Source organism: Mobula birostris, chromosome 16, assembly GCF_030028105.1.
Source record: "Mobula birostris isolate sMobBir1 chromosome 16, sMobBir1.hap1, whole genome shotgun sequence".
Lineage (NCBI taxonomy): Eukaryota > Metazoa > Chordata > Chondrichthyes > Myliobatiformes > Myliobatidae > Mobula > Mobula birostris.
In genome coordinates this window covers 68,772,651-68,795,594 of record NC_092385.1, presented here as the reverse complement: position 1 = coordinate 68,795,594, position 22,944 = coordinate 68,772,651, and the positions used below count along the sequence as shown (strand labels likewise).

General features: G+C 41.0%; 1 protein-coding gene across 4 annotated transcripts in view; it reads left to right on the top strand.

The window, feature by feature from the left end:
* The window catches only part of LOC140211208 (caM kinase-like vesicle-associated protein), a 232,373-nt gene that overhangs the window by 160,486 nt on the left and 48,943 nt on the right, over positions 1 to 22,944 (top strand). For all 4 annotated transcript variants that reach the window (XM_072280809.1, XM_072280808.1, XM_072280807.1 and 1 more), the window contains exon 5: positions 22,645 to 22,783. In XM_072280809.1, the coding sequence (XP_072136910.1) occupies positions 22,645 to 22,783 (139 nt within the window). The remainder of the gene's footprint in view (positions 1 to 22,644; positions 22,784 to 22,944) is intronic.

Below are 22,944 nucleotides of genomic sequence, written 5' to 3'. Positions count from 1 at the left end.
GGTAGGTAGTGCTGAAGAAGCAACGTGATCGCAGCACGAGTTAGACAAATTGAAAGAATGGGCAAAAAAGTAGCAGATGGAATACACTGTTGGGAAATATATGATGCATTTTGGTAAAAGGAACAACAGTGCAGACTATTATCTAAATGGAACAACATCAGAGGTGCAGAAGGGCTTAGGAGTCCTCGTGCAAGACTCCCAGAAGGTTAATTTACAGGTTGAGTCCGTGGTTAAGAAAAAAAGGCAAATGCACTGCTGGCATTTATTTCAAGGGGAATAGAATATAAAAGCAAGGAGATAATGCTGACGCTTTATGAGACACTAGTCAGGCTGCACTTGGAGTATTGTCAACAGTTTTGGGCCCCATATCTCAGAAAGGATGTATTGTCATTGGAGAGAGTCCGGAGGAGGTTCACCAGGATGATTTGGGGGGTTAACATATGAGGAGCATTTGACAGTTTGGGACCCTTTAGTACAGAGGTAAGGAGGATTTTTTTAGCTAGAGAGTAGTAGAATCTATGGAATGCTCTGCCACAGACTGTGGTGGAGGCCAAGTCTGTGTGTACGCTTAAAGTTGAAGATGATAGTTTCCCGATTGGTCAGGGCATCAAAGGATATGGGCAAAAGGCAAGTGCATGGGTTTGAATGGGATCCAGGATCAGCCATGATGGAATGGTGGAGCAGACTCAATGGGCTGAATGGCTCCTATGTCTTATGGATTTATTAACTTTATTTGTTGCACGTACATTGAAACATCAAAACATACAGTGAAGTGTGTTGTTTATGTCAAGGATGTGCTGGGGTAGCCTGCAAGTGTCGCCACGCTTCCAGTGCCAAAAGACCATGCCCACAACTTACTGACCCTAACCCGTACATCTTTGGAATGTGGGAGGAAACCGAAACATCTGAAGGAAGCCGACATGGTCGCAGGGAGAACGTATAAACTCCTTACAGACAGCAGCTGGAATTGAACCCCCATCTTACAGTTGGCATTGTAAAACATTATGCTAACCACAACGCTACCATGCTGCTCAGAGACCATGTAGACCAGAGACAAAAGAATAAGACATGACCATATTGAAACATACATGTGCAAAATTCTTCAAAAGCTCCTTACAGTAGATCCAAGAAGAATATTGACCATTAACTGCAACTGTCTCTAAATAAGGGGTTTACTATTTTGAACCAATATAAGGAGAAATTTCTTCACACAGAGGCTGGTGAATCTTTCTAAGTTTCTGTTCCAGAGAACCTAACACTCAGTGATAGATTTCTGGATATGACAGGAGTCAAAAGTTTAGGCAAGAAAACGGTACAGAAGTCGATCAACAATGATCTTTTTGAAAGAGAGAGTAGGCTTAGGAATCAAATGGCTGACTCCTGCTTCTACTCATGCTGTTCAGTACTAGATATGCAGATCACTGAGATGGCTGATATTAATTGCCCATACATGATCAATATAGGTCAGGGATGGAGGGTCGGAAGTCCAATGTAGGGTAGGGTTCTGAAGCCCAATGCATGTGAGTGATGGTGAATCAGAAGTCCAAAGTAGTGCAGGGATGCTGAGTCAGAAGTCCAATGCAGGGCAGGGATGTTGGGACCTGGTGCCAATGTAGGTCATGTATGGTGGAACCTGGTGTCCAGTGTAAGACAGGGATGGTAGAATTTGGAGTCCAATGTAGAAGTTGATGGTGGGCCTGAAGTCCAATGTAGGACAGGGATGGTGGGACCTGACATCTAATGCAGGACAGGGATTGTGGGATCTAAAGTCCAATATAGGACAAGGATTGCAGGTTTAAAATCCAATGTAGGGCAGGGATGGTGGGAACTTGAGTTCAATGTATAGCAAGGATAGTGTAATCTGGAATCCAACATAGGGCAGGATTCTGAAGTCCAATGTAGGGCAAGAGATGGTGCATTCTGGAGTGCAATATGGGGCAGGGATCTGGAGTTACAATATGGGCTGGGATATGGTCTGGATCCCAATGTGGGACAGAGATCTAAAGTCCAATGTAGGGTAGGGATATGGAGCTCAATGTAGGGTAGGGATATGGAGTCCAATATTTGCAGAGATCGTGTGATCTGGAGTGCAATGTGGGGCAGGGATGATACATTAGTGAAGCAGCCGAGTTTTAATAACACTCTGTGGTCACCGTCACTCAGGAGTGTATCTACGGAAAATAGGGCCTATGGCAAACACTGAAATTGTGTCCCTGTCCAAACATCTGGCACCCATCTTTTAGATAACTTTACCATAATATCAACTCAAAAATACAAGTCAAGCTCGTTAATCTTTTAATTAACAAATTATGGCACTACATGAAAATTATAACTGCATCTTCCTTGCTTTCACTGATGTAAATTGGTCAATGATGTGATCAAGGTCAGTTTTTTCAGTTTCAGAATCTGCCTTGAGCCATGGAGCCTCTCAAATATTAAAGTATTAGTTTTAACTTGCTGAATGATCTCTCACAGCTGGCGATAGAGACTGCGATGGTTAACATTTTCTGAATATCAATGCGAAGGTTGGGAAAGACACTTCCATCTCCATACTGAACAATAAATTCAAGAAGTTCTTCAGTTCTTGATATTTTCATGTTGACCCGCCTTGATAGCAACATTCTGCAATCCAAAATTTCTTCATATAGCTGCTGTCCATCAACATCAGAGCTGTACAATTCGCCCAAATTTTCACACTTCTTCTTGAGGTCGTTACTGTCAGCGCCATAACACAGTCCCTCGACATCAAGAAAGAACCCAAGCTTGGCGTCAGTGTCGTGCAAACGAGCCAACCTTTCCTCCATTTCTTTGTGAAGACGGTCAAGTGTTCCCTTCATGACTCTCCATTTCCTCCTTAGCTGTTAACCCAGCGTCTCTCAAGTTCCCATCAGCCGTTCGTTTCTTTTGTCTCTGACGTCTTTCAACTTCAATATTCAATTCTTGACAGAGACTGACTCCTTCTTCGAGTGATTCACTAACCAACACTTCTCTTTCATCTTAAAAATGATCTCAGAGGTCTTTCAAATCCAGGGCAGCATTGTGGAAGTTCATGCTAGGATCCTGCAGCCTCTTTTGAATACGGTCAATGCGAATGAGCACTTTGCTCCAAAATCCTACCAAAATCAGAAAATCGTAACTCAACGTGCGGTTGTACAGCTGCCTTGCATCACTTCTTGTTTCCTTGATCTCGTTTTCATTGTCTTATCATGTCCTGGAGAACTTGAAGTATCTCCTCAAGGTACTTGTTGACGCACGGGTTTCACTGCTTCTGTCCTTGCACTCCACCTGGTTTTGGACTCTGACTTAACAACTACAGGCACGGTGTTTTTGAGATTTTCTCAGCGCTGTGTTGAACGAGAGAAGAACACGTAGAGAGCTTCGATGGTTCCAAAAAATGTGACCACCAGTGTATCCTGCTTGGCTGCATATATACTCATCAAGTTGAGTGACTGATTGCCGCAATTCACAAACACAGCCAAGTTGTTTTTCCTCATATTCTTTGATGAACACCACTTCTGTGTCCAACCATCACAGCAGCATTGTCGTAGCACTGTGACCGACAATCCTGCAGCTCCATTTCGTCCTTCTCTAGCTGTTTCAAGATGTCTTCAACCAAGCTCTCAGCATCCTTCTGGTTTATCTGGATAAAACCAAGCAAGGACTCTCTAACACGGACTGTTTCCCTCTCAAAATCCTACCTCACATACCTCACTACTTCTGACATCTGCTCACGGTGTGCCTGATCAGGAGTCGAGTCAAACATGAGACCATAGTACTTGGCTTTACGAATGCTTCTCAGTAAACTCTGGCGAACAGTGGATGCCATCATGTGGATTAATTCATTCTGGACACCCGGTGAAAGATAAGACATGGATCCAGGATGACTTTCCAAATGAGTGAGGTGTTCTTTTATGACAGGGTCAAAAATGGCCAGTAGTTTCAGTAAGCCAAGGAAATTTCCCTCACTGGAGTCATCGTCTAGCTGAAGTGACTCCCTGTGTACTCGCAAAGCCAGGTTCTGAGTCGCAAGGAATTTTATGCAGTGAAGGATTCGCGTCAAGATATCACGCCACTTCTGCTTTTCCTTCTCAATCTGTGACTGAAATATCATGTCAATAACTCCTCTGTTTTCAGCTATATTTCCTTCCATTTCTTTCCACTGTGTGAAGCATTCCTGATGATTCTTGGCATTTTCATGAACACTAATCCTTTCAGGTGCTTTCCACTGGTTGAATCCACTTTCCTGCTCCAATGAGGATTGATGGTCTGACCGGGAATAGAGAAGACAACAGGTACAAAATGCAGACTTTTTAGAAGGGGAATAGACCAGCCATGAGCGAGTCACTTCCTCACCATGACCATTTCCCAATTTCCTCTTGAATGAAGTTTTGTTCATTGAGCGGTTATTTGTTGGTAGGAAAAGCCCCTCACTGTTCTGGAAATACTTCGAACCCAGCTTTATTATTTCTGTTCTCAATGCATCAGGCAGAATTGCTTCTCCAGTATCCTTGTCGAACTTCAGAAGTCCAATATCATGCTGTTCAATCACTTCTGGTATGACAGTTCGAGGCTCTTTGACACCATCCAGTTCACCAGGTTCAGTGTCGTCAGGTTCAATCTCGTCAGGTAAAATCTCATCAATAAACTCAACATCACCACCCCACCATCGTCTTCCCCTCCTGTCACGTCCACATTCTCTGTGGCAGCCTCACTCTTAATCTCATCATACACAGATTTATCTGACTTGAATTCCTCCTCGGCTTGTGACGCATTTGTACTTGATCCCCTTTGGATTCTAACAAACTTGTAGCAGGTGCAGGCGCTCCACCTCCAACTTTCCACTCTTCCGTCCTTCAGCTCCACTTTCCTTTTTCTTTGTGAAGAAACGTTTCATGGTCTTCTTACATAAGGCCATCCTAGTGCTTCTCACCAATGATAATCAAAGACAGATCATACATCTGAAGAAAATTCTTTTTTCACTATCTGAGGATGGCTTGTCTGACTTTAATAGAAACTGCTCAGTGGCGCCCTGCTTCAAGTGGGGTTAGATACGCCACTGCTGTCACTAATGCTGGGTTGTTTATCTGAATAAACTCACTGCTGTGATGGGATTCCAACTCATGTCTCTAGGGCACTGGTCCAGTTCTCTGTATTTTATCCCAGTAACATTGTCACAACACCAACATACCCATCGCTAAGTAGTTGTTGGAATCGCTGTTTCTTTGCAATTGGAGTCATAGGGAGATCTTGCACAGAAACAAACCAACAGACTGAGTCCACATTAACGAATGAGCCCAATCCATTTCCCTTCCACTTTATTCTTCAGACATTGCCTTAACTCTCCAGAGACTTAACCACTCATCTACAGGTTAGAGGCAATTTACAGTGCCTAATTAAGCCCTCACATTTTCAGGACATGGATGTGAACCCACAGAGTCATAGAGAGAATGAGCAAACTCCTCACAGACAACTTCTGAAGTCGAGATTGAACTCAGCCTTGGAGATATGAGGCACAGCAGCTGACCTCACCTTTTGAGGCTTTTCTGTATACATCCCATACTAGGACTTGTTCTGCCTGCTGACTGAGATACATAATGATTGGTCTCCTGGCTGAGACGCAGGGAAATCCTTCGACGTATTTCTCAGTACAGGAGTATTTAGCCCGTCTCATTTTAAATAATGAGCTTCAAACTGTTAACAGTGTTTTCCATGTCAATCACTGGAAGAAAAAGTATGATTCAATGACTCATGATAAGCCTGATTGCGTTTGTTTGGACTTTCAACCCACATCATCTTCTCTTCCAGTTTTCCCCCACCAATACCAAGAACATATAAGATAAAACACTGCACACAATACAGGTCCTTTGGCCCCCTCTGTCCAATCTACCCCTTCCCTCCTGCATAGCCTCCATTTTCTATCTTTCATGTGCCTATCTAAGAGTCTCTTAAATGTCCCTAATGTTTATGTCTCTACTACTACCTCTGGCAAGGTATTCCACCACCCACCACTCTCTGTAAAAATTGTACTTTGGACATCGCTCCTATACTTTTCCTCCAGTCAGTTTAAAATTATGCCCCCTCATATTAGCCAACACATCCATCCCAAACCCTAACACACTCTTCATAACCCGAAAGGATAGTTCTCAGAGCATCATCTCACTGCTAGTGATTCTATTTGGCTTTGTACAACAGAATCATCTACAGCATGTTTTAAGCCTCCTGTGTTACTTGCAGCAGCCTGGAGATTAATTTGCAGGAACTCTGAATGATCTTTGGATTGTTGCCAGTAAGAAGGAATAGAGATAGTTTCTTATGGGTCAGGAGAGTTCTGCCCTTGTACATTGATAATGACAGATATGTATTTATTGCCACCTACTGGTTTAGCAGTACACCTTCCACTGTCCTGAATCTGTTTCTCCTGGGCATTTAGCTTAATTTAAATTTAAAGAATCCTAAGTTCAATTGCGTGGTCAAGTATTAAACGTCCTATATATTAATCAACTGTATAAGAGTACTCCTGACATTAAAAACCATGCACCATTGAAAACTGCATTTTATTGAAAATTACACTCAATGACCACATTATTAGCTGCCTCCGGTCTAATAAGGTGACCACTGAGTACTTACTCGTGGTCCTTTGCTGCTGTAGCCCACCCGCTTCAAGATTTGATGGTTCAGAAATGCTCTTCCGGACACTACTGTAGTAACGTGTAGTTATTTGAGTTGCTGCCACCTTCTTGTCAACTTGAACCGGTCAAGCCATTCTCTCCAACCTCTCATTAACAAGGTTTTTTCACCCACAGAACTGCTACTCGCTGGATGTTTTTTTGTTTCTCACACCATTCTCTGTAAGTTCTAGAGACTGTTCTGCATGAAAATCCCAGGAGATCAATAGTTTCTGAGTTACTCAAGTCACCCCTTCTGGCACCAGGGTCAAAGTCACTTAGATCATATTTCTTCCCCATTCTGACATTTGGTCTAAACAACAAATGAACCACTTGACTATGTCTGCATGCATTTTATGCATTGAGTTACTTTCACATAATTGGCTGATCAGATTTTTGCAATAACAAGCAGCTGTGCAGATGTACCTAATACTATACTTACAGGTTCTACAACCAAGTCACTGAACTGAATTCAAGTGGCATATACTGTTGGAAAGGGCTCAGGATCTATGGTAATGAAATGTTTTTAAGAGGTTGGTCATGGCTAGAATCAACTCCTGCCTCAGCAAGGACTTGGATCCACTGCAATTTGCCTATCGCCACAATAAGTCTGTGGCAGACACAATCTTAATGGCTCTTCATATGGCCTTAGATCACTTGGACAATACAAACACCTATATCAGGATGCTGTTTGTTGACTATAGTTCAGCGTTTAACACCATCATTCCTACAGTTCTGATCAATAAGCTACAGAACCTGGGCCTCTGTACCTCCCTCTGCAATTGGATCCTTGATTTCCTAACTGGAATATCACAATCTGTGCAGATTGGTAATAACATCTCCTCCTTGTTGACGATAAACACTGGTGCACCTCAGCAATGTGTGCTTACCCACTGCTCTACTCTCTATATACCCATGACTGTGTGGCTAGGCATTTGCTGATGATATAACCATTGTTGGCAGAATCTCAGATGGAGATGAGAGGACATACAGGAGTGAGATAAACCAGCTAGCTGAGTGGTGTTACAGTAACAACCTTGCCCTCAACGTCAGTAAGACCAAAGAGCTGATTGTGGACTTCAGAAAGGGTAGGACGAGGGAACACGAACCAATCCTCAAAGAAGGATTAGAAGTGGGAAGAGTGAGCAATTTCAAGTTCCTGGATGTCAAGATCTCTGAGGATCTAATTGGTCCTAACATATTAATGCAGCTATAAAGAAGGAAAGACAGCAGCTATCTTTCATTCAGAGTTTGAGGAGATTTGGTTTGTCACCTAGAACACTCAAAAACTTCTACAGATGTACCGTGCAAAGCATTCTGACAGGCTGCATCACTGTCTGGTATGGGAGTGGGGGGAGGCATGCGACTACGGGATCAAAAGAAGCTATAGAAAGTTGTAAAATTAGTCAGCTCTATCTTGGGTTCTAGCCTCCACAGTATTCATATCCAAGAGATCTTCAAGGAGCAATACCTCAGAAAGGTGGCGTCTATCATTCAGGACCCCCATCACCCAGGACATGCCCACTTCTCATTGTTTCCATCAGGTAGGAGGTACAGAAACCTGAAGGCACACACTCAGTGATTCAGGAACAGCTTCTTCCCCTCTGAAATCCGATTCCTGAATGGATATTAAACCCATCAACACTACCTCACTTTTATTATTTGTTTTGCACTATTTTTAATTTAACTATTTAGTATACACATACTTACTGTAATTGATTTACTTTTGTTTTCTCTATATATCATGTATCGCAATATCCTGCTACTGCTAAGTTATCAAATTTCACGACATTTCCAGTAATGTTAAACCAAATTCTGAATCTGAATATTTTTATCTTATGAGAACTCATATTGAGACAACTCCATTTGTATAGTTGAGTGGCAACTTCAGAAGATTACTGGAGTCAACCATAGAGCCATACAGCATGGAAATAAGCTTCTTGGTCCATTTTGACTATCAAGTATCTGTTTACACTGATTCTATTTCCCCTCATTCCCAGAAGCTCCCACATAATTCTGTCACTCACTTATTCAAGTACTAAGCCACACAAATTTAGGAGATGGAAGGAAACCAGAGCACATAGAGGAAAACCATGCAGTCACAGGGAGAACGTGCAAACTCAACATAGACAGCACCAGAGATCAGAACTGAGCCCTGTCTCTGGAGCTGTAAGCGAGTAGCTCTACCACTATGCCACTGTGCTGTCCTACCTACCAACAGCCAGAAACGTAGGTCAGACCAGTTTCAGCTTAGAATAAATAGCCAATCTCACTCCATGGTAAATATGATTATTTCAGGAGTGCCAAAGCTGTTGTCAATACTTTTCTGTTTCTGTCTCGTGTTCAATGATAGCCCAAGTTTGCCTACGATACTTGAAGTTATATGCTCCCTCTCTCCCGACTGACATCCGTCATCTTAATGAGGACGAAGTGTAAATTTGGAAAGTAATATTTTCTCAAGAGCTAAAATTATCATGTTGCCATGGGGATGGCGTGTTGGTTGCTGGCAGCATTTATTTCAAATCGATTTGGAAGGTATTGTTGAAGATTTCCAAAAATGCAATGGAACAGATGGAGTGGATTAATGGAAGACCATGAGAGGAGGCCGAGCTGTAAGAGCTTAACTTATATAAAAATGTTGCCATAATTCACAGACATTGTTATTGTAGAAACAGATACCCTCCAGTTGAATGAATTAAAGATTAAGTGATTGAAACAGTATTTGGAAGGTATTATTTTAATTCATTTAAGGAATGTGGGTATTACTCTTGAGACCAAAATTTGTGCTTTGCCCTAATTCCCTGGATAAAAATTAAAGATTAGCTTTATTTGGCGCATATACATTGAAACATCGAAAGATATTGCAAAAGGTGAAGAATGAGGTAGTATTAATGACTGCATGGATCCTTTAGAAATCTAATGGTGTGAGGGAGAAGGTGTTCCTAAAAATATCTTGTGCAGATATAAGCTTCCAATTCAATTCCACAAAAAATTAGCAATCAGTGGACACTTCATTAGGTACACTTGTATACCTGCTCACTAATGCAAATAGCTTATCAGATGATACTCAATACATAAAAACACACAGACATGCTCAAGAGGTTCAGTTGTTGTTTACACAAAACATCACAATGGGGGAAGAACTGTGACCTAGGTGACTTGACTGTGGAATGATTGTTGGTGCCAGATGGGGTGGATTGAATACCTCAGAAACTGTTGATCTCCTGGTATTTTCACATATGACAGTCTCCTGAGTTCACAGAGAATGGTGTGAAAAACAAAAAACATCCAGTTCTGTAGACAAGAATGGCCAGACTGGTTCAAGCTGACAGGAAGGCGATAGTAACTCAAATAACCACACATTACAACAGTGGTGTGCAGAAGAGCATCTCTGAATGTATAACATGCTGAACCTTGAAACAGATGGGCTACTACAGCAAAAGACTATGAACATAGGCAGTATCTAACAAAGTGGCCACTGTGTGCATATAAAGCCAGTTCAAGTTACAAAAGCACAAAAACTACTGTTGGTGATTGTTAAAGATCAGTAGTTAATGGCATTACTATTCACAGTTTAGCCTATTTTTCTGATGAATTGTCAAAAATAGTTTGTAAGTTAAGACGAATAAACTCTTCTGAGACTTCGAGCTGGGTACAGATATCAATTATAACTGACATTTCGATGACCAACTCTGCTATCATCATCAGGGATGAGGCCTGGGCATGTCGAGTCACAGAATTTATTTAGTCTTTATTTGTCTTATACGCCAGGAAAGCACTAGACCCTTTTCTTCAGATCGTAAGTTCTTTGATGAATAAGACAGTTAGCTCACAAGTGATGATCATCCAATGGTGAAAGTAAAAGTTCAAAGTAAATTTATTATCAAAGTACATATATGTCACCATAAACCACCGAGATTCATTTTCTTGCGGGAATTCACAGTAGATAAAAATGAAACACAATAGAATCAATGAAAAACAACAGACAAAAATGGACAACCAACCAATTAACAATATAAGGAAAATTACAGGCTGCAGATTTCAGTAAAGTAGTTCAGAAGAAGTATATCTAAATATTTTGTGAGATGCTTGCTAAACATCGCTGTGTATTGCCAGCACCATCTGGATTCACATGGTGGTCTGCATATTGTCCCACCTGCAATGCCAGATATTTATTGCAAGTGGTTCCTTTTTGTACCTAGTAATAAGGTGTCGAAACTGTTTGTAGTATGTACATATGTGTTCAATGTACATGTGATAAACATGAATGTGAATGTAAAGCAAGGGTGAATGTATGGAAATAAGCAGACAGGTTATTAATGATTGAAACATAATGTACATAATAAGACATAAGGAACTAAACAGCATTTGACCATTCAGCCTCTTTTTCTGACACCAATAACTGGAGAACTCTGAAGCTGTTAAAATGATACTAAGGAATTTCTGAGTTTGGCATAATGTAATGTTGTTAAGACACTTCTAAGACTAGATCTGGACTATATACAGTAACAACAATATATATTGCTCATTGTAATTTATGGTATGTTTTACATATGCCGTGTACTGCTGCAGCAAAACAACAAATTTCACGAAATATGTCAGTGTAAAAACTATGATTCTGATTATCATTAAGCCATGTGACTACGAGACAAATCACTTAATGATAAATAAAGAATAAAAACTATTCAGTTTTACTATCCTGGTAATCACGTGGCTTAATGATAATGGAATTAATTATTGTGTCAGCCTCAATGCAATTGACATGACTGAAGGGACCACGGTTCCAAAATCAATTGCGTTGAAATTCACTCCTGGTTGAAGTGCTAACCTGCCCTACATAGAGGCATTGTGTCTTAAGGAAGAAGTTCTGTTGTTATAACTTACCAATAACAAGCAATGAACTGAAGACAATTCACTCTTGGACAATGTTTTATAACACGCTATCAACATCAGTGCAGTGCTATAGATGTATCCTATAAATACTGAATCACTTCCTAATGGCAGAGACGTGCCCCGACAGTACACATTTCCATCAACTCAAAGTGAACATTCATAGAGTGTAACACACACAAAAAATGTTGGTGAATGCAGCAGGCGTTCATATAGTGTGCCGCAGCTTAACCTTTCAAATCAATTACATTGCCTAACAGAACTATGATAAGTGCTGAGAGTAAAGGTTAAAGACTTTATTTACATTGGGCCATAAGTTAGATTGTTTAAGTGATCCTCCTTTGATAGTAGAGTCAATTTCTCATAAATAAATTGTCTATAAATGATGCACATCATTAAAAACGTAATCAGTGCCATATAGAGTTGTAACAGGCAGTCCACAGGTGTATAGAATATGTGCTGCATTTTCACATAGCCTTTCGGAAGATGCTGAAGCTAAAACAATTACTTGTAACTATTATACATTTATTAAGTCCTGAAGAAGGGACGCGGCCTGAAACATCGGTTCTTTATTTTTCCCATAGATACTGCCTGACCTACACAAAATTGTACATTTTGTGTGTACAATTGTAACAATTACTTTTGCATTAACAGATATAAAAAATCATGTACAAGTGTATTTATACTGTGCAGGTAACAGAAATGATAGTAGCTGGAAATCCCATTTATCCACTGAACAGAAGAAGAAACTGTGGAGAAAATTCTGATTTCCAAACGGCTGCAGCTATGCCCAAGTAGACAGATGTTATCATGACAGTCAAGTCAATTTAAGTCATGTTTAATTCAATTTAATTCAAGAGATGAGCTTTATTTGTCACATGTACATTAAAGTATCGAAACATACTGTGAAACGTATCACTTGTGTCATCAACCAACAGAGTCTGTGGATGTACTGGGGAGGCAGCTTCAAATGTCACTACATTTCTGGCACACACATAGCATGCCCACAACTTACTAATGCTAAACCGTACATCTACCAAATGTGGGAAGGTATCCATGCGCTCATGGGAAAAATGTACAAATTCATTACAGGTGGCAGCAGGAATTGAACCTGGATTGCTGGCGCTGAATAGTGTTAGACTAACCACTACACTACCATTTATTATCCTGTGCACAAGCATAGTGAGGTACAGTACACTGAAAAACTTGCTTGCAGCATCACACACACACATTAGTACAGACAACTCATGGAATGCAAATTAGACTGTTAAGTGCAAATAAAACTATGAAAAAACCTTTAGTGCAAAAAAACAAAGACAAAGACAGGTGATGGGACTTAGTTGCAGCCAAAAGGTCGAGTATCAAAATATTAGGGATGCAGAATCAGAAAGGATAGCAAATACAGTCCTCAAGGTGTTGTATCTAAATGCGCGTAGTATAAAAAATAAGGTGGAAGATCTTGTTGTACTATTACAGATTGCCAGGTATGATGTTGTAGCCATCACTAAATCATGGCTGAAGGATGGTTGTAGTTGGGAGCTGAATGACCAAGGTTACATGTTGTATCGGAGGGATAGGAAGGTAGGCAGAGTAGGTGGTGCAACTCTACTGGTAAAGAATGGCATTAAATCAGTTGAAAGATGTGACATAGGATTGGAAGATGTTAAATCCTTGTGGGTTGAGTTAAGAAACTGCAAGGGTAAAAGGACCTTGATGGCTACAGGCCTCCCAACAGTGGCTGGGAGGTGGTCCACAGATTACAACAGGAATCAGAATCAGAATTATTATCACTGGCATGTGTTGTGAAATTTGTTAACTTAGCAGCAACAGTTCAATGCAATGCATAATATAGAAGGAAAAAAATCTAAAATAATAATAAATAAATCAATTACAGTATATGTATATTGAATAGATCAAAATCATGCAAAAACAGAAATATATATTAAAAAAGTGAGGTAGTGTTCAAGGGTTCAATATCCATTTAGGAATCAGATGGCAGAGGGAAAGAAGCTGTTCCTGAATCGCTGAGTGTGTGCCTTCAGGCTTCTGTACCTCCTACCTGATGTTAACAGTGAGAAAAGGGCATGCCCTGGCTGCTGGAGGTCCTTCATAATGGAAGCTGCCTTTCTGAGACACCACTCCTTGAAGATGTCCTGGGTACTTTGTAGGCTAGTACCCAAGATGGAGCCCACTAAATTTACAACCCTCTGCAGCTTCTTTCGGTCCTGTGCAGTAGCCCCCATTCCCACACCAGACAGTGATGCAGCCTGTCAGAATACTCTCCAAGGTACATCTATAGAAGTTTTTGAGTGTATTTGTTGACATACCAAATCTCTTCAAACTCCAAATTAAGTACAGTCATTGTCTTGCCTTCTTTATACTGCATCGATACGTTGGGAGCAGGTTAGATCTTCAGAGATCCTGACACCCGGGAACTTGAAACTGCTCACTCTCTCCACTTCTGATCCCTCTATGAGGATTGGTATGTGTTCCTTCATCTTACCCTTCCTGAAGTATACGATCAGTTCTTTTGTCTTACTGATGTTGAGTGTCAGGTTGTTGCTGGGACACCACTCCACTAGTTGGCATATCTCGTTCCTGTATGCTCTCTTGGCACCAACTGACATTCTACCAACAATGGTTGTATCAGCAAATTTATAGATGGTATTTGAGCTATGTCGAGCCACACAGTCATGGCTGTAGAGAGAATAGAGCAGTGGAATAGAAAAGGTGAGTCAAAAGGGCTATGTTATGGTAGTCATGAGAGATTTTAACATGCAGGTTGATTGGGAAAATCAGGTTGATAATGGATCTCAAAAGAGTGAGTTTGTTGAATGCCTATGAGATGGTTTTTTAGAGCAGTTTGTCGTTGAGCTTACTAGGGGATCAGCTATACTGGATTGGGTGTTATGTAATGAACTGGAGCCGATTAGGGAGCTTAAGGTAAAAGAACACTTAGGAATCAGTGATCGCAATACGATTGAGTTCAACTTGAACTTTGATAGAGAGAATGTAAAGTCTAATGTAGCAGTATTTCAGTAGAGTGAGGGAAATTACAGTGGTATGAGAGAGGAGGTGGCCAAAGTAAATTGGAAGGAGCTGCTGGCAGGGATGTCAGCAGAGCAGCAATGGTGTGCGTTTCTGAGAAAAATGAGGAAGGTGCAGGACATGTGTATTCCAAAAATGAAGAAATACTCAAATGGTAAAATAGTACAGCCATGGCTGACAAGGGAAGTCAAAGCTATTGTAAAAGCAAAAGGAAGGGCATGCAACAAAACAAAAATTAGTGGGAAGATACAGAATTGGGAAGTTTTAAAAAACCTACAGGGAGCAACTAAAAAAATCATTAGAAAAGAAAAGATGAAATCTGAAATCAAGCTAGCAAATAATATCAAATTGGATAGGAAAAGTTTTTTTCAAGTACGTTAAAAATAAAAGAGATTCTTAAATGGTGTGCATATGACTCGTATTTTACACCAAATAAACTGGATGCTAGATTTAAGGACTGGACAGCTAAAGGAATAACAGTTCTATGCAATATAATGAAAGAAGGAACACTGTTCAGTTTTGAAGTGCTTAAAGAGAAACACCTATTAGAAAAACAAGATCTTTATCGGCATTTGCAGATGCGACATTATGTTAATAGGAGGGTGAAAAATGTAACCGAGGCAAGTACATGTTTGATAGAACTGTTTAGAAAAGCATATAATTCAGATAATGGCAGTAGAATCATTTCAAGGGTGTATAAGGGTCTGTCAAATCTTAAAACACACTTGATTTCATACATTAAAACAAAATGGAAGAAGGAAGGAGGGATAACCATATCTCATGAAGAATGGACAATAATATGGAGATATCAATGGAAGTGTACTAGTCACAGAAATGGAGGGAGTTTGGGTGGAAAAAATTGATAAGATGTTTTATTACACCCTCTCAGAAATCCCATATTGATAGTAACCTCCCTGTTTGCTGGAGAAATTGTGGAAATCAAAATGCAAACCATTACCATATCTTCTGGGATTGCCCCGTTATCAAAGACTATTTGAGTGGGATACACAATGCCCTACAGGACATTTTTAAATGTGAAATACCCTTAGAAAGTAAGACCATATATTTTGGGTATATACATTAAGAATGGTTGAAAAGAGATAAATATTTAATGAATATACTGCTAGTGGCTGGTAAAAAGACTCTTACCAGGAAATGGTTATCACAGGAGAGCCCAACTCTAAACGTATGTATGGAAATTACAATGGACATTTACAAAATGGAGAAGATAACAGCATCTGTGAATCATAAATTGGAACAATTTGATTCATACTGGGAAAAGTGGTTTAACTACATAACACCCCATAGGCCTGATTTTATTCTCACAAATCAATGATTATGTTGTAACAAAAAGATCACTCCCTACTTGTGCATAGTTTTCCTTTTGTTAGTTCTTTCTTTTCTTTCTTTTCTATAAGTATATACCTCAGATAAATACTTTGTGGAGATTTCTGGCAAACATGAATATATGATATATACATACATTATCTGAAATACATCTTATGGAAATGTTTGTATGATGCTGAATTTCAATAAAAAAATAAATTACAAAAAAAAAGAGAAATGAAAGTGGACATAGGACCACTAGAAAATGAGGCAGGAGAAATAATAATGGGGTACAAGGAGATGGCTGATGAATTAAATGAGTTTTTGCATCAGTCTTCACTGTGGAAGACATTAGCAATAATCCTGATATTGTAGTGTGAAGGAAGAGAAGTGGGTGCAGTTACAATTATAAGAGAAAAGGTGCTCAAAAAGCTAAAAGATCTAAAGGTACGTAGGCCATCCGTACCAGAGGAACTGCACCCTAGAGTTCTGAAAGAGGTAGTGTTAGAGATCGTGGTGGCATTAGAGATGATCTTTCAAAAATCATTGGACTCTGGCATGGTGCCAGAGGACCGGAAAATTGCAAATGTCACTCCACTCTTTAAGAAAGGAGAAAGGCAGCAGAAAGGAAATTATAGACCAGTTAGCTTGACCTCAGTGGTTGGAAAAATGTTAGAGTCAGTTGTTAAGGATGAGATGATGGTGAGACAAGACAAGATAGTACAAAGTCAGCATGGTTTCCCTCAGGGTAAATCCTGCCTGATGAACCTGTTGGAATTCTTTTAGGAGATTACAAGTAGGATCGATAAAGGGGATGCAGTGGATGTTGAATAGTTGGACTTTCAGAAGGCCTTTGACAAGATGCCACACATGAGGCTGCTTACCAAGTTAAGAGCCCAGGGCATGACAGGAAAGTTACTAACTTTGGCTGATTGGTAGGAGGCAGCAAGTGGGAATAAAAGGATCCTTTTCTGGTTGGCTGCTGGTGACTAGTGGTGTTCCACAGGGGTCGGTGCTGGGACTTCTGTTTATGCTGTATATAAATGATTTAGATGATGGAATAGGTGGCTTTGTTGCCAAGTTTGCAGATGATACAAAGGTAGTGTTGAGGAAACAGGCAGGCTGCAGAATGACTTAAGTAGCAGGAATTTTGCAGATGCTGGAAATTCAAGCAACACACATCAAAGTTGCTGGTGAACACAGCAGGCCGGGCAGCATCTCTAGGAAGAGGTACAGTCGACGTTTCAGGCTGAGACCCTTCGTCAGGACTAACTGAAGGAAGCAGTCTGAACCTTCCTTCAGTTAGTCCTGACGAAGCATCTCGGCCTGAAACGTCGACTGTACCTCTTCCTAGAGATGCTGCCCGGCCTGCTGCGTTCACCAACAACTTTGATGTGTGTTGCAGAATGACTTAGACAGTTTAGGAGAATGGGTAAGAAAGTGGCAAACGAAATACTATGCTTGAAAATGCATGGTCATGCACTTTGGTAGTAGAAATAAATTGTGGACTAGTGTCTAAATGGGGAGAAAATCCAAAAATCTGAGAAACAAAGGGATTGGGTGTCCTTGTGCAGAACACCCTAAAGGTTAACTTGTAAGTTGAGTCAGTGGTGAAGAAGGTAAATGCCATGTTAGCATTCATTTCAAGAGGTCTAGAATACAAGAGCAAGGATGTGATGCTGAGGCTTTATAAGGCACCGGTGAGACCTCACCCTGAGTATTCTGTACAGTTTTGGACCCCTCATCTTAGAAAAGATGCACTGGCATTGGAGTGGGTCCAGAGGAGGTTCACAAGGAAGATTCCAGGAATGAAACGGTTATCATACAAGGAACGTTTGATGGCTCTCGGTCTGTACTCGCTGGAATTTAAAAGAATTAGGTGGGATCTCAATGAAACCTTTCAAATGATGAGAGGCCTAGACAGAGTAGATGTGGAATCGATGTTTCCCATGGTGGGAGAGTTTAGGACAAGAGGGCACAGCCTCAGGATAGAGGGGTGCCTTTTCAAAACAGAGATGCGGAGAAATTTCTTTAAGCAAAGCGTGGTAAATTTCTGCAATTTGTTGCCACATGCAGCTGTGGAGGCCAGGTCGCTGGGTGTACTTAAGGCAGAGATGGATAGGTTCTTGACTGGACATGGCATCAAAGGTTACGGGGAAAAGTCCAGGAAATGGGGTTGACTCCCCCACCATGGGAAACATCCTTCCCATATCTACTCTGTCTAAGCCTTTCAACATTCGAAAGGTTTCAATAAGATCCCCCCTCATCCTTCCAATTTCCAGCATACAGACACAGAGCCATCAAACGTTCCTCGTAGGATAACACTTTCATTCCTGGAATCATCCTTGTGAACCTCCTCTGGACACTTCCCAATGCCAGCACATCTTTTCTTAGATGAGGAGCCCAAAAGTGTTCACAATACTCAAATTGAGGCCTCATCAGTGCTTTATAAAACCTCAGCATCACATCCCTGCTCTCAAAGACCTCTTGAAATGAATGCTAACATTGCATTTGCCTTCGTCACCACAGACTCTACCTACAGCTTAACCTATAGGGTGTTCTGCACAAGGGTTCCCAAGTCCCTTTGCATCTCAGATTTTTGGATTTTCTCCCTGTTTAGAAAATAGTCTGCATATTTATTTCTACTACCAAGGTGCATGACCATGCATTTCTCAACATTGCATTTCATTTGCCACTTTCTTGCCCATTCTCCTAATCAGTCTAAGTCCTTCTGCAGCCTATCTATTTCCTCAATAGTACCTGCCCCTCCACCAAATCTTGTATCATCTGCAAACTGAAAACAAAGCCATCTATTCCATCATCTAAATCATCGATGTACAGAATAAAAAGCAGTCCAAACACTGACCCCTGCAGAACAACACTAGTCACTGACAGCCAACTTGACGAGGATCCTTTTATTCCTACTCATTTCCTCCTACCAATCAGCCAATACTCTAACCATGTCAGTAACTTTCCTATAATACTGTGGGCTCTTAACTTGGTAAGCAGCCTCATGTGTGATACCTTGCATCCCCTTTATCTATCCTATTTGTAATCTCCTCAAAGAATTCCAACAGGTTTGTCAGGCAGGATTTTCCCTGAAGGTAACCATGCTGACTTTGTTCTGTCTTGTCCTGTCTTATCAAGTACTCCATAACCTCATCCTTAACAATTGACTCTAACATCTTCCCAATCACTGAGGTCAGGCTAACTGGTCTATAATTTCCTTTCTGCTGCCTTTCTCTATTCTTAAAGATTGGAGTGACATTTGCAATTTTCCAGTCCTCTGGCACCACATCAGAGTCCAATGATTTATAGATCATTGCTAATGCCGCCACAAATCTCTACCGCCACCTCTTTTAGAACCCTAGGGTGCAGTTCCTCTGGTCAGGGTGAGTTATGTAACCTTAGGGCTCCAGTTTTTTGAGCACCTTCTCCCTTGTAAAAGTAACCGCACACACTTCTCTTCCTTCATACAGTACAAAATCTGGCACATTGCTAGTGTCTTCCACAGTGAAGACTGATGCAAAATACTCACTTTGTTCAGCTGCCTCCTCATTGTCCACCATTATTATTTCTCTGGCCTCATTTACTAACAGTCACATCTCCCTTTTATTTTTTACATTACTTGGAAAAGCTTTTAACATCCACTTTTATTTTGTTAGCTCGCTTGGTTTCATATTTTATCTTTTCCCTTCTAATGCTTCTTTTAGTCGCTCTCTGTAGGCTTTTAAAAGCTTCCCAATCCTCTATCTTCCCACTAATTTTTGCTTTGTTGTATGCCCTCTCTTTTGATTTTACATTAGCTTTGACTTTTCTTGTCAGCATGGTTGTACTATTTTGCAATTTGAGAATTTCTTAGTTTTTGGAATACATCTGTCTGCACCTTCCTCATTTTCCCAGAAACTCACGCCATTGCTGCTCTGTTGTCATCCCTGCCAGCAGCTCCTTCCAATTTACTTTGGCCACCTCCTCTCTCATACCACTGTAATTTCCTTTACTCCACTGAAATATTGCTACATCAGACTTTACTTTCTCCCTTCAAATTTCAAGTTGAACTCAATCATATTGTGATCACTGTTTCCTAAGAGCTCCTTTACCTTAAGCTCCCTAACTTCCTCTATTTCATTACATAACACCCAATCCAGTATAGCTGATGCTCTAGTGGGATCTTCGACAAACTGCTCTAAAAAGCCATCTTGTAGGCATTCAACAAATTCTTGAGATCCATTACCAAGCTGATTTTCCCAAACAATCTACATGTTAAAATCTCCCTTGACAATCATAACATTGCCCTTTTGACACGCCTATTTGATTTCCTGTTGTAATCTGTAGTCCACATCCCAGCTACTGTTGGGAGACCTGTATATAATTACAATCAGGGTCCTTTTACCCTTTCAGTTTCTTAACTCAACCCACAAGGATTTAACATCTTCCGATCTTATGTGACATTTTTCTACTGATGTGATACCATCCTTTAACAGCAGAGCCACACCATCCCCATGCTACCTTCCTATCCCTCCAATACATGTGTAACCCTGAACATTCAGCTCCCAACTACAACCATCCTTCAGCCATGATTCAGTGATGGCCACATCGTACCTGAAAATCTATAATAGTGCAGCAAGATCATCCACCTTATTTCTTATACTCCGTACATTGAGATATAATACTTCGAGTACTATATTTGCTACTCATTTTGATTCTGCATCCTTAATGCACTGGTACCAACCCTGCTGGCTGTAATTTTGTCCTGTCATCTGCCTGCCCTTCCTGACAGTCTGACTGCACGCTATCTTTGCTTTCTTACCATCTGTCCTATCCTGGGTCCCTTCATTCTGGTTCCCACCCCGTGCCAAATTAGTTTAAACCCTCCCCAACAGCTCTAACAAACCTGCCCATGAGAATATTGGTTCCCCTCGGGTTCAGGTGTAACCTGCCACTTTTGTGCAGGTCATACCACCCCCAGAAGAGATGCCATTGATCCAAGAACCTGAAGCCCTGCCCCTCTGCACCAGCTTCTCAGCCACGCAGTTATCTGCTAAATCACTAGCAAGTGGCACAGGTAGAAATCCAGGAAGTACTATCCTGGTGGTGTTGCTTCTCATCTTTCTGCCTAGCTCTCTAAATTCTCTCTTTATCATAGTTTTCCTTCCTGTATCATTGGTACCAATATGTCCCAAGACATCAGGCTGCTCTTCCTCCCTCTCTAAAATACTATGGACGTGATCTGAGCCATCCCTGATCCTGGCACCTGAGAGGCAACATACCATCCTGTTCACATCCACAAAATCTCCTGTCTGTTCCTCGGACTATTGAGTCCCCTATCACTACCACTCTCCAAAGGTCAGGATATAGGCCAGCAACAATAATTTATTTTCACATGTGATTTAGTCATCCTAGTATCCCCACTACTCACTAACTCTAATCCGTGCACTTTTGGAATGTGGGAGGAAGCTGGAGCATCCGGAGGAAATCCACACAGTAAGAGGGAATAGTGGGAATTGAACCCCGATCTTACAGCTGGCAGTGTAAAGAGTGCACTCTACATGCCACCCACCACCACCTTCTTAGGGGTAATTAGGGATTAAATGCTGGCCTTGTCAGCAATGCTCATACCTTATAAATGTAAATAATGTCACTGGCTGGTGAATGATTGGCACCTTTTAAGCTACTGCAATGTTCACTTGAGCTAAGCTCTGACTTCAGTTATTTCACCCCTCTCTGTACCTTTCTTTTTCCATTTCCTATTCTGGCTCCCCTCTTACCTGTTCCCTTCTCCTCACCTCTCCCTAGTGCCCCTCTTCCTTCCTTTGTTCCCATACCTACTCTCCTCTCCTCTCCTATCCTATCAGATTCCTTCTTCTTCAGCACTTTAACTTTTCCACCTATCACCTCCCAGCTTCTCACTTGATTCTCCCTCCCTCCCCTCCCCCCACCTTCTTATTCTAGCTTCTTCCCCTTACCTTTCCAGTACTGTCAAAGGGTCTCAGCCTGAAATGTTGACTGTTAATTCCCCTCTGTGGTTGCTGCCTGACTTGCTGAGTTCCTCCAGCACCTTGAGCATGCTATTCTGTATTTTCTGCATCTACAGAATATCTTGTGTTTATACAGAATATATTAGAATCATAGAACACTGCAGCAAATAAACAGGCCCTTGACCCGTCCAGTCCATACTGATCTATTAATCTGCCTAGTCCTATTGACCTGCACCTGGACCACAGGTCTCCATACCTCTCCCATCCAAGTACGTAAGTAAATTTCTCTTAAATTTTGAGGACACTGAAATGTCAACTCTTTATTCCTTTCCATAGATGCTGTTTGACCTGCTGAGTTCCTATAGCATTTTGTATGTGGAATAAAGCTCTACTCTTTGTTGTTCAGATACTGTTAATGACACTGGTGATTTTGAAAGGGCAGGTGTTGTCATGGAAACAAAATCTACATGATACTCAATGATGTGTGCAAAGGAATGACACACTGACAGAGCTGGTGAGTCATGTCACCTGTCACAACCGGTGTGATGGATTAATTATTTTTATCCTTGTTTTAATTTTCTTTTAAGTGGTTATCAAAAGTGCTGAAATAAACATCAACTATTGAGGCTTCTTTTTGAGAGTGCCTACAGCATGCAGGAACTTTGGAACACATACCCCTGCTGCCACTCTGAAAATTTTGGTTGAAGTCCATTATTAACTCTTAGTATTTACTTCAGTGCCACAGGTCGGGAGGTTTTTGACTGGATTCTGGACCAAGGATATTATTCAGAACGGGATACCAGCAACGTGATCAGACAAGTACTGGAGGCTGTTGCCTACCTGCACTCCCTCAAGATTGTGCACAGAAATCTGAAGGTAATGGATGTCTAAATTAACCAGTACCTCTCACTGCCCTTTTCTAAAGTGGATTTGCATTAACTTATTTTCACCAGGTAAGAAGAGCCTCAGTATGACTGTCCCTTTAAGAGACTAATTTTCAAATCCCTTCCGGCCATCCTCAATGCACTGTTAGTAAT